At 42.0% G+C, this 14,675-nt stretch overlaps 1 protein-coding gene across 1 annotated transcript in view; it reads left to right on the top strand.

Moving 5' to 3' along the window:
* The window catches only part of LOC147729745 (myeloperoxidase-like), a 177,159-nt gene that overhangs the window by 51,686 nt on the left and 110,798 nt on the right, over positions 1 to 14,675 (top strand). The window contains exons 4-6 of the mRNA XM_086958486.1: positions 1,651 to 1,851; positions 4,551 to 4,866; positions 13,596 to 13,756. Of these exons, the coding sequence (XP_086814612.1) occupies positions 1,651 to 1,851; positions 4,551 to 4,866; positions 13,596 to 13,756 (678 nt within the window). The remainder of the gene's footprint in view (positions 1 to 1,650; positions 1,852 to 4,550; positions 4,867 to 13,595; positions 13,757 to 14,675) is intronic.

Here is a 14,675-nt window from a genome sequence, read left to right as displayed (position 1 = left end):
AGGCTGTCATTGTAGTCCTTTTTCTATGTCTGACAGCTATCAAATAGTCCTACTTTTATGTCGACGGTTACTGCAAACCGTAGTCCCACTTCTATGTCAAATACCTGTCCCCGTTTTTTGTTTTGAGAATCTGGTCACGCTACATGCACCATTTAATAACAGACTCAGGGGGGCCCCTGTCGGGGCCTGCCGCCTTTCTGAAGAGTATCAGGGACCCCGGCGCACACCTTGTTTTTAACAGCCTCAGGGGGAACAGGCCGGTGGCCACGGCGCGCACTATGTATTAACAGCCTCAGGGGAGGGCGAGGCACCATTGCCGAAGAGCCTCAGAGGCCCCGACCGGGGCCCACTCGTGTGCAGCAGTTGTTTCTAATTCATGCAGACGACCGGGGCAAGCCTCTGCACAAGCACCAGGAGCGATTAGCTTCTGAGGCCAGGCGGATACCCCGGCATTCATTTAATTTATAACAGTTCTGTGCGCACCGCGCACGATTCAATTCATCATCATGAATTCATGATGAAGTAAGTGAGGGTGTCCCTGGAGCAGGGGCCCGTGTTACGTCCCTGATTGCACCTCTTTTAAAATGGAGTTCGACATGGTTGAACCCTGGATTAGAGCTGAACCAGGAAATCCTAAAAGATTGTTTAGCTCTTGATTATGGGAATCGTATCCCCTGGCTGAGTTATGTCCATAAACTGACAGTGAAACTGGGCCGACCTGACCTGAGATATATAACTCACCTGAAAAGTCTTTGAAAGGGGACATAAAATGGGTTAAAGGATTCATTCTTGTCAATGGCTGCTATGGCTAGAGAAGAAAGGGAGTTGGCTAAGCCGACCGTAAGAGCTCACCAACTGTTAAAAACCACCTGTACAATTGAAGCATACCTGAACATCGTCACAAACCCCAATCACCGTTTTCTACTGGTCAGATTCAGGCTTAATCAATTTCATTTCCAACTCGTTGAATCTCCGGTTGGAAAAGGGTGGAAGATTTGGGGGTATGTTCCTGTGACGACTTCTCTGTACAGGATACAACACACTTTATTTTCTTCTGTGAGCACTTTCTTCATATTCAGAAGCGTTTTATTCTCCCACTTTTAAAAAACAAAGGCGTCTCGCAAGTTAAGCCTGGCCTCCTTTATTTGCAGTTATTATCGAATGTGTGGGAAATTATTAATATAGCTTGCTTCCTTACCGCAGCCGTCAGATTAAAGAGAAAACATAAATTATGTATAACTCATTCTAATGCACTAGTCTGAATTAATTAAATTTATGGACGCTTTAACCTGGAAATGTGGCTTTTAAGAAATTACCCAAAATGAATTGATTATTTGTATTGAATGCACCTCATTTTTTGTACATTTTTATTGTAATTTATGGGTTTTATAACTTACATGTATGAAATGTTTAGTATGCTTTTATGGTTTTAATATTAACCAAATAAAGTACTTTTGACAGACTGACTCTCCCAGAGGAAGTGAAAATGATCTCTTTTCTAGATTATGGAGGAGTGACCCTATAGCTGTAGACAGAGGGTTGTTCTAATTTGTAGAGAATGGCAGGATAGCCTGAAGAATAAAGAATGTGTTTAAAAAAAGTTGTATTTGTAGAAAATGGGCCATCACCTTTCTCTGTTCTTTATTCCAGGCACGTGAGGTTTCAAATCAGATTGTCCAGTTTCCAAACAATGAAATAACACATCACAGGTCACCCATGTTGCTACAGTTTAGTCAGTTTCTCGAACATGACCTGAGCCTTTCTCCAGAGACTCCATCCAGTACCACCTTTGTTGAGGGCCTGGACTGTGACCAGACCTGTGTCAAGGCACCACCTTGCTTCCCACTGAGGGTATTATGCAGACCTGTGTTTATTGTACATATCTGTTCACATGATAGTTTTAGACTACTCCTAGCTGTTCACCTTTTATGCTTGATGCAATCAATAAACAATTGAATACATAATTCTAGTAGCTATCCAATAATGCAGCGATTAAATGAAACATTCAGGCTGTCATCTACAAGACAGCTGTCTTAGAACAACCCCCAATTATTGGCAGATGCCCTTGTCACCCTCCACTTGGTTCTTGCACTTTTTTAGAGGTTGTGGGTTTTCCATTGCAGAGTGATTCTGACTTGCTTTGCCATCAGGAAAGTTATTGGATGGACTTGATGATAGAGGAATACATCGGAGAGAAACCACTTTTTAGAGCGGCCCTTCTGATGCCATTTACCCACAAGTATCCGTTCCGTTCAGAACGGTCATATCGTCAATGTTGGTCCAATGCAAGGAAACGACAAGGAATATCTACAATGTACAAAAATATAACTCCCAGCGGATGGGGGGCACCAATAACGTCATTTAAATAAATGCATTCACTTTGGGCTGGTGTCTGCAGAAATGACATCAGTAGCAGCAGGTTAGCTGTTCCACGAAGGTCATCAAAGTCTTTTTTCTTTACCCCAAAGTGGCTCCTGTCATATAGGCACAATCTATATCAGAGAAATATTTCCTCCGACATCCCTACATTTGGTGAGCCTTACACCAGATTCTACTTCCGCCAATCAAGCTCTACAGCAGCTGGCCCACCAAACTATTGCAGGGAGTAACACAACTCTTCCCCAAAATTTTTCTTAAACCACCAGATAATTGGTAATTTTATAGAGTCATCAAACTTACGTTTCAATTAAGTACTCTTTGAAGCTTACAACACCTTAATGTCTACACCATTTTGTTGTTTTAGGTTTTCTTTGTGAAGCAACACATTCGGGAAGAACCAACTTTTTCTCAAAAATAGTTTTCAGTGTGAAGAGGGTCAGGAACTTGCACCTGATTCCCTCTCCTAATGGCTAAAATGATGCCAAACAGTTCCTCAGGCCTTCTTAGAAGCAAATCTTAAATTCTGTAGCGCTACTTGAGGTGCTCTGGATCTGCTCCGCTCTGATGGTGTTCAGAGAATATGCAAAAATTCTTCTTCCTAAAACATCTTTAAACATATGACATACTAGGGTTCTAATGAATTGGTAATAAATGATTTATCTGCGTGATCTTCACTGTTTTAATATGAACCCAATTGTTACATTGTTACTTACAGCACTCTGATATCATTGCTGGAGATGGCTTGAATTTACAAAGTGTGTGAAGTAAATACACATTGTTTATTAGAAATTCCAGATTGCATTTGGAAGTAACAAAATGAAGATATCCGGGGGTTTATTTACAAGGCCCTTGCGCCACTTTTGCGTCATTTTTACCATGGGAAAATTGACGCGAAAGTGACGCAAGGGGCTTGTAAATCTGCCACCCAGCCTTCAAATCGCAACCTTGCCTGATAAGTGAGGAGTGCCCAACCTATAATCTGGGGGTGTGATTGTTGAGAGATTCAGAATATCCACAAATTGACATATAGTGACTGTAAACAGAACTAATTTTCGTACTGTATAGCTGTCCTGAAAATGTGCACTGATCCAGCCATTCTGTATTTATGTTGGACAGCCCACCGACAGTTAATCTGTCAGATACTTCCATCTTGTACTTATAAGGGCCATCTGACGTTTTTTCCAATGATCAACCACGGTACCACCATTATATCTTCAACTCCAGTAACACTCCAATGGCGCTCCATCAAAGGAACCTTGAGATTTTAATTTCAAATTGCCTTTCATACCTTCCAGACTTTCAAAGCCAATAACCAATCACTACAACCATTATTATAGTGCCACCTGTGACCAACCTGTCTGTAGACCCTGAAAATTATCATACCAAAATCTAAATCACAGAGTCTCTGTATCTCCCGTTTAATAAAACAACATTTAAAAGTAGCCAAGGATTCTAATAAACAAATGTTTAAAAAATGAATAAATAAATAAATGTCGTCTAGAATGTGTAGGTCTTCTCTTTCATTAACCCATCCATAGCACTACCTCAGAGCTTTCAGAGTTCTGCTTGTAATGCTTTTTATTAACCTCCCCATAAGAGTTCTACCTCAGCATTCTCTTACTGATGCCCCTATATCCCCAGTAGCCTAATCAAAGAACACCAGCCCACTGTATCTCTGCCTCTTAAAATCCATCCATGGAGGTTTATGATCACGACATTCAAATCTGTACCCATAGACCCAGACAAGATCTCTACCTCTTCCTTCCCATAGAGGCATTTTTAAATATTCACCTGCGTTAACACATACAAAGAACCATCCACCCACACCTACGTATAAAAAGTATCCTCTGCAGTTCAGTCTTCTCCTTCATTACACGCAACCCACAAAATACCTCTACCCTGTAAGACATTTCTATATCTTTACTACCAATATCCAAACCCCTCAATCATTACCCTATCTCTACCTCCAACAACTCATCTGGTAAGCTCAATCCTAGATAGGTCATTCAAGTACCTACCAAATATCCAGTTCCTTCAAAGGGGCATTTATACTCAGACTGAAATTCACTTTGTGCATTTACCCTAAGATGTCATTTCATCCTATAATAAATTGCAATGATGTTTTATATCAGAATAACAGACCATCTTCTTCTGTGATGTTTTTAATGCAGATTCCACCCAAAGATCCAAGGATTGCAAACAGAAGTGACTGCATTCCTTATTTCCGCTCGGCTCCAGCATGCAACGAAGGATCAATTGTTCGTGAACAGATTAACATTCCAACATCATTTATTGATGGTAGCCAAGTGTATGGAAGTGACATGGTAATATCAACCAGACTTAGGAATCTGACAAATCAGTTTGGGCTGTTGGCTGTTAACCAGAGATTTACTGATAACGGCAGAGAGTATCCTCCCTTCAACTCCATGGGAGAAGACATATGCATCCTAACCAACAGATCTTCGGATATTCCATGTTTCCTGAGTGGTGAGTAGCATCATTTCGGCTTACAGTGGATTTGTAGACTCCATTTTACATTCATGATTTCTGAAAACACTGTAGTGTATCTTTATATGGCTTGAAAATATTCTACTGAATTTCAGAGTACAACAAACCACATGATTAGGCCTGGGCGGTGAACTTCGCTCAGTTTATGGAGTTTTTTGCACACCGCGGAGCTCGTGGAGTGCAGGAAACCCCGCTTCGCGATGTGCAGCAGAGTTTTATCAACGCGAATGGTAAGCTCGCGAGCGCAAGCTGACGCTCGTTAGAATTTCTACCTGAGCAGCAGGAATACGAGCAAAAACTGCAGTTTGCACTGCACTCCACCACTCGTGGAACTTCGCAGAGTTTTTTTTGTAACTTCGCAGAGTTCCGCGTAGCAAAACTCTGCAAACTATGCCCAGGGCTGCAAATGAAAGCCTGTTCTGCAAAGTGAACTTTTTGTCTCTTTAATATTATTGAGCACCAGAAATGCAAGGTCTCCTTACCAAACCTTATCCCCATTACTGAGAGATATAAACTGTTGTGCCAGTTGCCATAAGCCTACCATATCATGGGGCCTCCATGGGGGATCACTGAAATAATATCGAGGGACAAAATATCGACTTGCCAAAATATCGTGGACAAAATATCGACAGTCAAAATATCGAGTTTGTATCTACAAACAGGTAAGTACAAAAATATCGAGTACAAAATATCGTTAACAATAATATAGATGTAAAAAATATCGACTTTATTAAAAACAGTGTTAAATTAAATTAATATTAAATTTTAATTACTAAAATATACTTAAAAATACTTAAATTAAATTATAATAATTAAATAATAAATGAAAATAATAAAAATAATTTTTATAATCTTATTTGTTGACCCTGAACCCTAAAATATACCCCTTTACCCAAAAACCCAAAACTGACCCTGAACCCTAAAAATACCCCTTTAGCCAAAAACTAAAAACTGACCCTGAACCCTAAAAATGCCCCTTTACCCAAAAACTGAAAACTGACCCTGAACCCTAAAAATGCCCCTTTACCCAAAAACTGAAAACTGACCCTGAACCCTAAAAATGCCCCTTTAACCAAAAACTGAAAACTGACCCTGAACCCTAAAAATGCCCCTTTACCCAAAAACTGAAAGCTGACCCTGAACCCTAAAAATGCCCCTTTACCCCAAAACTGAAAACTGACCCTGAACCCTACAAATGCCCCTTTACTCAAAAACTGAAAACTGACCCTGAACCCAAAAAATGCCCCTTTACCCAAAAACTAAAAACTGACACTGAACCCTAAAAATGCCCCTTTACCCAAAAACTGAAAACTGACCCTGAACCCTAAAAATGCCCCTTTACCCAAAAACTGAAAACTGACCCTGAACCCTAAAAATGCCCCTTTACCCAAAAACTGAAAACTGACCCTGAACCCTAAAAATGTCCCTTTACCCAAAAACTGAAAACTGACCCTGAACCCTAAAAATGCCCCTTTACCCAAAAACTGAAAACTGACCCTGAACCCTAAAAATACTCCTTTACCCAAAATGTATCAATATTATTTAATTACCAAATAATTATTAATTAACAATAATAATAAAGTAAATATATTAGCACATTAGCTGTAATTATTTTAATAATTAATATTATTTTTTCCCAATTAATTACTTAACAATAACACAAAATTATATATATTAAAATGTACTCTAATTAATGTAATTAACTAATTATAATTAATTAATTACCAATTAATTACTAATACAAAATATGTACAAAATTATATTAATTAATTAACTAATTATTATTAATTAATTATCAATTAATTATTAATTATAAATATTTACAAACATATATTAATTAATTAATTATTATTAAATTACTTCCCACCCTATTCCCCTATAAACCCACAACCCGCTACAGAATTACATTACGCAATTATTAAAAAAACAAAATTCATTTAATAAAATATTTTATAACATTAATACACACTTTTCACACATATTATTACATAAAAATACGCTATAAAATATTATATATTATTAAAAATTCGATATTTTTGCTATCTATATTTTACACAGTTGATATTACTTCACTTACCTGAAAAACGATATTTTTGTAGTCGATATTATGTCCAGTCGATATTTTGTCCAGTCTATATTTAAAACTCGATATTATGTCCAGTCGATATTTTGGAGTCGATATTTTGTCTGTGCACCCTCCATGGGGTGATCCATGTACAATCAGTCCAGGATCTTCTTAGTTCTCTCATTCCACCAGGTTATTTGTCTTTGTTTATTTCTTGACTATTTTTAGACTGCACAACATTTTGACTGATGTTAAAGTGAGAGAAAAATAGAAAAGCTATGTTACATGAAGAGAAAGAAACAAAAGTGTTACATGAGACTGCAAAACAAAACAAGAATTTACAATGCAATGGTTTCGCCTTTGGAAAACTTAGAGCTATTGGCATTGCTCACACACAGAGCCCCACACACAAATACACACACACACACACCCACACAGAGCCGGACACACACACACAGAGCCAGACACACACACACAGAGCCAGACACACACACACAGAGCCAGACACACACAGACAGAGCCAGACACATACACACACAGCCAGACACACACACACACAGCCAGGCACACACACACACAGCCAGACACACACACACAGAGCCAGACACACACACACAGAGCCACACACACACACACAGAGCCAGCCACACACACAGAGCCTGACACACACACAGAGCCCGACACACACACAGAGCCAGACACACACAGAGAGCCAGACACACACAGAGAGCCAGCCAGACACACACAGAGCCAGACACACACAGAGAGCCAGCCAGACACACACAGAGCCAGACACACACAGAGAGCCAGACACACACAGGGCCACACACACACAGAGAGCCAGCCAGACACACACAGAGCCAGACACACAGACAGAGCCAGACACACACACATAGCCAGACACACACAGAGAGCCAGCCAGACACACACAGAGCCAGACACACACACAGAGCCAGACACACACACAGAGCCAGACACACACACAGAGCCAGACACACACACAGAGCCAGACACACACAAAGAGCCAGACACACACACACAGATCCAGACACACAGACAGAGCCAGACACACACACAGAGCCAGACACACACAGAGAGCCAGACACACACAGAGAGCCAGACACACACACAGAGCTAGACACACACACAGAGCCAGACACGCACACAGAGCCAGACACACACACAGAGCCAGACACACACACACAGAGCCTGACACCCATTCCTAAATATAATATTTCTACCATGAATAGTTTGCAGGTTTTGCTCTGAAGCATCTGGACGCGACATACCATATTTTTTGTGAAATTGTAAAATAAAGGTTGATCGGGTTGTGATGCGAGTTCTTCCCATTAATAGTGCTACCCGTTCACAGCAGTCTAGCGGAGGAACAGGCGACCTTTCAGCAGCATCCGTCTGGGATTTAACTCCTGCCGCTCTGAAGCACAGCAAAAAGAAAACAAAGGGAGCGGGTGCGGCGTAACAACCAGAGCTGGTGACTTTAGAACGGAGGAACCAGGTTCAATATCGGCGTGGGATCAACAACCTGGGACTCTGGACAAATCACGTAATCTCCCCGTGCTTACAAAAATTAACGAGTCCTTGTGTAAGGTAACTGGTGCTCGTGTAAAGCGCTCCAATACCGTCGGGTCGAGTTCATGCTATTTAAAACAGCAACAACCAAAAACGAAAAAGCTGCCCAAGTATACAAACGAATGAACATTAATCAAAACAAGTGAGCTATTGAGGAGGGTGGGGGCAGTTGTAGCCGACACTACATCAAACAACGAAGTTCACCACGCATCTCCTCCACTCTGTGCCCGGCAAAGCGCTTTAATTGCCAAGTCGGGCTGAGCGGATTCTGTGGCCGACTGAAGGATCCGAGTTTTCAAGCAGGGAGGGTTGTAGTGGGGGAGGGTTAGTGCACGAGGGGCAGGCTCCGAGCACATAGGGCAGGTTACAATAGACCCAAAGCAACGGTGCACGAGCCGTGCACGTGGTAATGTGCATCGCACTCTACACGCTATCCCTTCTTGGCGCTGTAATGAGTCTTGGTACACCGAGGCACTGGTTGGACCGCCCGCATTACATCTATGAAAGATGTGACTCGAACCCGTGTCCAGCAGTTTACACCGATCAACTGCAGACAACCCGCGGAGCTAGCTTAAAAGCCATTTATTGTCCTACAGGCCTAGTTTATGTTACGTACTAGAGAGTGTGCGCTTTCGGGGAGGTAAACTAAGGTAGTATTCCCCCCTCCCACACCCCCGGGGGCCTTTGGCAGTCCACCTGCAGCGGCCGTCACCTCCCTTTCAGACTTGTGAAGCTGGCCGGTTTTAGCCCTTTCCTCGAGCCTTGCCCCGGGACCTTCAATGGGGGAAGTTACTATCCTCCCAAGTCCACCCGTCCACCCCTCCTCCCCCCTCCTCGAGCCTTGCCCCGGGACCTTCGATGGGGGAAGTGACAATAATAATAACAATACAACTAATAGAAGCACAATATAAGATAGCATCACTTTTAGTGAAATTACAGCGGGAGGGGGGTCGGGAAGGCTTCCTCCGTTGGCGGTGGGGGGGGGCGGAAACGGACAGCGGGAGTGGGGTCTGGAAGGCTTCCTCCGTTGACGGTGGGGGGGGGATAAAAACAAAAGTAAACAGAAAAAAATACATTAAGAGCGAAAACGTCAAAATACGTAAACTTACAAAGTGAAAACACATTTATAAACAAAATGCTCCTTACCTCGTGGGAACTCGAATCTTGCAGCCAACTCCAACAACAAACACTTGTAAAAAGACGAAAACAGGCCGACTAAAAAAAAAATAACACACACCCACCGCCGTGATGACGATCAGAAGTGGGTGGAGAGGAAAAAAATCGCGGGAACGCCCCCGAATCTGGTCCGGCCTTGACGGACAGATCCGGCTCCCAATGGCTAGCCTCCATTTACGGAGCTAGCCAATGGGAGCCGGGGGACGTTCCTTAAGTCCCTATTGTTATCAATGGATTTCGCCTGCGCCGAAAAGCTGCGCAGAGAGCAGCCTTCGGCAGGCGAAACCCGAAAACTACCTTCGGGAAACAGCCAACGTTTAGGAAAATCTGTAACTATGTTACCATGAACTAACAGTTTCATGACTGGCAATTCAAAAAGGATCCCCTTTTTTGCAAATTATTACCTGGAGATACGAGTACAAATTGATGAATGATTACACACACATCGCATATAAAGGAAAAAAAAAGGCATCTTTTGGTGCTGACGTTTTGATAGTGAAGACAACGATATTGTTGGCAATTGTCAAATTTGTTGTTGCCCAATTTTGTTTCCTGATGCTCTGGTGTTTCTTTGTGAAATGCCTGTGAAAGACTTGAGGGCCCTGGAGAGGACTTTAACCTGCACTCTTCAGTGACTGCCAGGACTGCAGAAATGGTATCATCTGCCTCGTGATTCTGTCTACCCAAATCTTGTAACACTGGATAGACTGAAGTAGCTGGATCTTTCAGTTGGTTTTAACTGGGATGCTATGAAACCAGCACCTATAGTGATGATGACCTGCTCAACCATTACACAAAATCAGTGAATCAGCAAAATCAGTGATGACCTACAGTCACCTGATCAATCCAAAAGGTTAATGAGAGCAATTAATGGAACAACCCACCAAGAATTATCAGGCACTTAAGACAGGTGGGGCCAACATGGAAAACTAAGGAACAGGAACTGTAATGTAGAGCTCTTTGGCAACAATAAGGATGTTCACTTTCACATGTTAGGCGATAAAAACTTGCTTTTGTGACACAAGCTATACTAGAAGGAGCTCAGACATAAACTTTAATCTTACAGAGGGCGATGTAATAAGTAACAGTGAGTTGTGCAATGGCAAGTATAGCCTATCTGTCAATACTGTCAAGATACCGCTTTAGGAGCTGAATGTGCAATCCCTTAATATACCTGTGATGCTCCTACCGTATCCAACCACGGTATCCGATTAAAATGCCTACTTTCTTGGTATAAGAAATTGGGGTATTAGTTGTGGGGGATGAGTACCACCCTAAAACAATTACCACAATCCTTGTCAAGGTGAACCCTTAAACTGACCAAACTAACCTGGGCTCAACCTCCTGGTAGCTATGGCACAGAGGAGACAGGCTTAACTCAGAGGTAATGTATACATTATTTATGCAGTATTCAAACAACAATAAAGTCAAAACACAACACTAATAAAATCCCAAACCAATTTCGAAAAACGGATGGAATTTTAATAAATAAAATGTCAACAAAATGATAAAAATCTAATAAATAAAACCAGAGTTATGAATTGTTTAATTCTGAATTTAAAAGTAGCGCTAAAAATGTTACATGCCAACCACAGTCATCTGGTTGCACATGACCGGCAAAAGGGTATGTTTTAAGGCTGACCATGATGGAACACCAATGGGATAAAAGGACCGAGTTTATACGTCAGAAAGTTACTTTCGCGCTTAGAACCTTTTATGGACCAAAAAAATTCTTCAGCAGGGTAAGTAAGCAGGCTGTAGCCAAAGCCATGCTCAACATCGACGTGGAGCCACAGTCCGTGGTTTTTGTAAAGCCTGTGAAGAAGGAGGGAAAGCACAGAGTGATAAAAGTTCAGGCTTTGCGTCCAATAGCTCTTGGCATCAATTGGATACAGGCAGCAGCTTGGTCTGGTGAATCTTTCTTCCTTTGGACATACAAACTTTTTTGCAGCCTGGATTTCCTCAGAGGGGCAAAGCTGCAGGCTGTGGCTGAAAAGGACTGCATGTCGTCCGATGCCGGTCAACTGCAGTACCGCAGAATTAGATTTGCTGTTGCGGAGATGAACAAAGCAGGAGTGCCACAAACTCAAGCCCATTGGCCTCTGCATCTCAGCTTGGCAGGTTGGCCCCCGTCCCATGCTGGTTCTCAGGGCAAAGAGATGGTAAAACGTTCCAGGTTTCGGCAATCTTTAGGAGTAGTACACTTTGAAACCAGCAATATATCCAGGACAATGGGAAGCGCACTTGGGGATCAAGACTCACTTCAGCAACAGGCTCCAGGATATGTTCATGTGGAGCTGGTGAGCTGGGAATGCAGGAAACAACATCTTAAAGCTTGTGTGTCCCTTTAGCCCAAACAGGAGGTCAGCGTTATGAGCCGTGGAGGTATGGGTGCGTGAGGGAGAGCCGATCCAGTCTTCAGATCACTTCTCATGGCCCAGACAGCGGGTCTAGTCTTCTGCTTTTCCACAGGCCCACAGGTGATCTGAGGAGTGTACTGAGGGTGCCATATTTATGAATGGCACCAGCCTGTTGGTGGAGGCAACTTCTGGCCACTCCCTAAGCAATGGGGTAAACGTTTCGAGGGTGACCCTATCCATGTTTTTAGCACTTCCTGTGTGTCCACTACAACCAATCCCAGAGTGACCCTTTTGCCCTAAATTTAACATGGCAGAACATCCCTACCCCTAGTCAGAGCTACCTGTGCCCTCCAAGAGGTGTGGCTATAGAAATTGCCAACTCTTCCCCTTTGGTTCCGAAGCAGTTACCTCTCCTGGAGGGATGGGTTCTAGCTTGAGTAGAGGGCCAGTACAGGAAGTCTGGCCTAGATGTGAGCCACTTCCACCTTAGACAGGGTAGGTCGATGTTCAAGTCCACCAAGTGCCTGGGCACATACCCCAGGCCACCCTGTCAAGAAAAGTAGAATGCCTATCCACACCCACAGCCCTGTCCTTGTCACGGGAGCACATCACACCTCACTAACAGGGAACCATCAGCTGCCATCTGACAGTTGGAATACTTACAGAAAGGCCTTAGAGGCTGTAGGCAGGGAAAATGTGATTTTTCTAAAATACCTTTTCCTTTATGGTTGGGAAAATTCAACTTTATCAGTAAATTTGATTTAATCTAACTATTAAAAAGAGTCTTTGGAATCATTGTCTAGCTGTTACTAAAACAACATTAGCATTATAAGGTGTTAATAATGTAATCCAGTGTTTCTCTGGAAGGAGCCACCCTTGCCACAATGAAATAGCTCTTAGGCCTTTTCACAGCAAGGACATATGGAACATTAAACTTTCACATGTCCAAATTTTAAATACCATGCATTCTGTCTTTATGGGCAGTGAGGCCTAACTTAGGGAAGACTAAGTATATCAAATGAAAGTTTAGGCCCATCAAAATGGCTTATTTTGATAGGTCAAATTGGCAGTTTTAAAACTGCTTTGCCAGGCGACTTTGGTAGGCCTGGGGTCGAGATTGCTGTATCATTGCTGTGGGTTGCACAATGAGTGCTGCAGTTCACTGGTGACAATTAACTTACAGGCCCTGTGTTTACTTTGGGTATCATGTCCTAGGGACTTATAGGTAAATTAAATATGCAAATCAGGTGAATGTAAATTTCATCATGTTAAAAGGCGGAGCACTGGCACGTTTTTCCCACTGGTTATCAAGGGTACAGTGCACAGAGTTCCATAGCCAGCAAAAACAATCAAGGCAATAATCCAGGGCAATACCACGTAAAGGATGGTCATTTCCAACACCTGTCCAGTCTGAATTCCATGCAGCCTTAGCTGTAAAAATAATACTTTGCACAGTATTATTGTTGTTATTTGACGGGACTGCTAATCATGTGTATAATGCTTTTCTTTACATCAAGGTGATCCCAGGACGAGTGAGCAACCAGGCCTCACAGCCTTCCACACACTTTTCATGCGAGAACACAACCGTGTGGCCAGGGAGCTGCAGCGGATGAACCCTCAATGGACAGGAGAAACCCTCTACCAGGAAGCCAGAAAAGTTGTAGGAGGCATGCTCCAGGTATTCCAGAAAGTACATTAATTTGACTACATTTGAAACCCTGTTGAATTTGTGTTGTTAACACCAAAAGCAATCACCCTATGTGCGAGCATAACACATAAAAAGGGTCTGAACGTAGCAGAGAACTTCGGATTGAATACTGATGCAGCGCTACTCCGGAAATATCTTCTAACATTCGATCACCCTTCCCTAAAGTGCTTAATCATACATTTACTCATCAGTGGGGCCCACAACACTGACAGTCACTCGTACACACTTTCTTTCTACTTCATGGGTTGGTGAGACTCAAAGGAGAGCTGCTGGATCATAGCGGAGTGTCTAAATAAAAACTAAATATTTATAATATGTACACCTGCAGTTTAAATTGTTTTGACCATGGTTTTATCAACGAGACAATTTATTCAGACACACCACCATTATTTGTCAATGGATCTGCTAGTAAAAAAATAGGCTAAGGATAAACAAGATCAGCTTAATTCTCCATTTATCTAATTTTTATTTAAAGAAAATCTTCTAGCATGACCGGTATTTATTCACTTCATTTATTCATTTAATGTAAAATAGATTTAAGGAAAAGAAAGAATTTTAACTTATACATTTATATTCATTTTAATTCAAAGCTCAGAAATAAGCACATTATTATTGAAATTATAGGACACGGATATTAGCAAAGGACATAATAGTTCCCAAAGTTCATCACCCTATTCTCTCTAGCTATTAACCTCATCTAAAGGCTCCGTACTCATTCAAGAAAAAGATGAAGTTCAGAAAATGTCAAAGTCCTTACGCCTCATGAAAGATTCAGCATTCCAGCAGCATTTCAGGATACACAGATGGAAATCGAAGAAGAGAGTTTTTTCTTAAGTCCAGACACACTTTTATAACTTTTTCCCTACTTAATCTATCTACAAAAGTAACT

The sequence above is a fragment of the Lissotriton vulgaris genome, chromosome 2_1 (genome assembly GCF_964263255.1).
Source record: "Lissotriton vulgaris chromosome 2_1, aLisVul1.2, whole genome shotgun sequence".
Classification (NCBI taxonomy): Eukaryota; Metazoa; Chordata; class Amphibia; order Caudata; family Salamandridae; genus Lissotriton; species Lissotriton vulgaris.
This window is presented reverse-complemented; position numbering and strand designations above follow the sequence as displayed.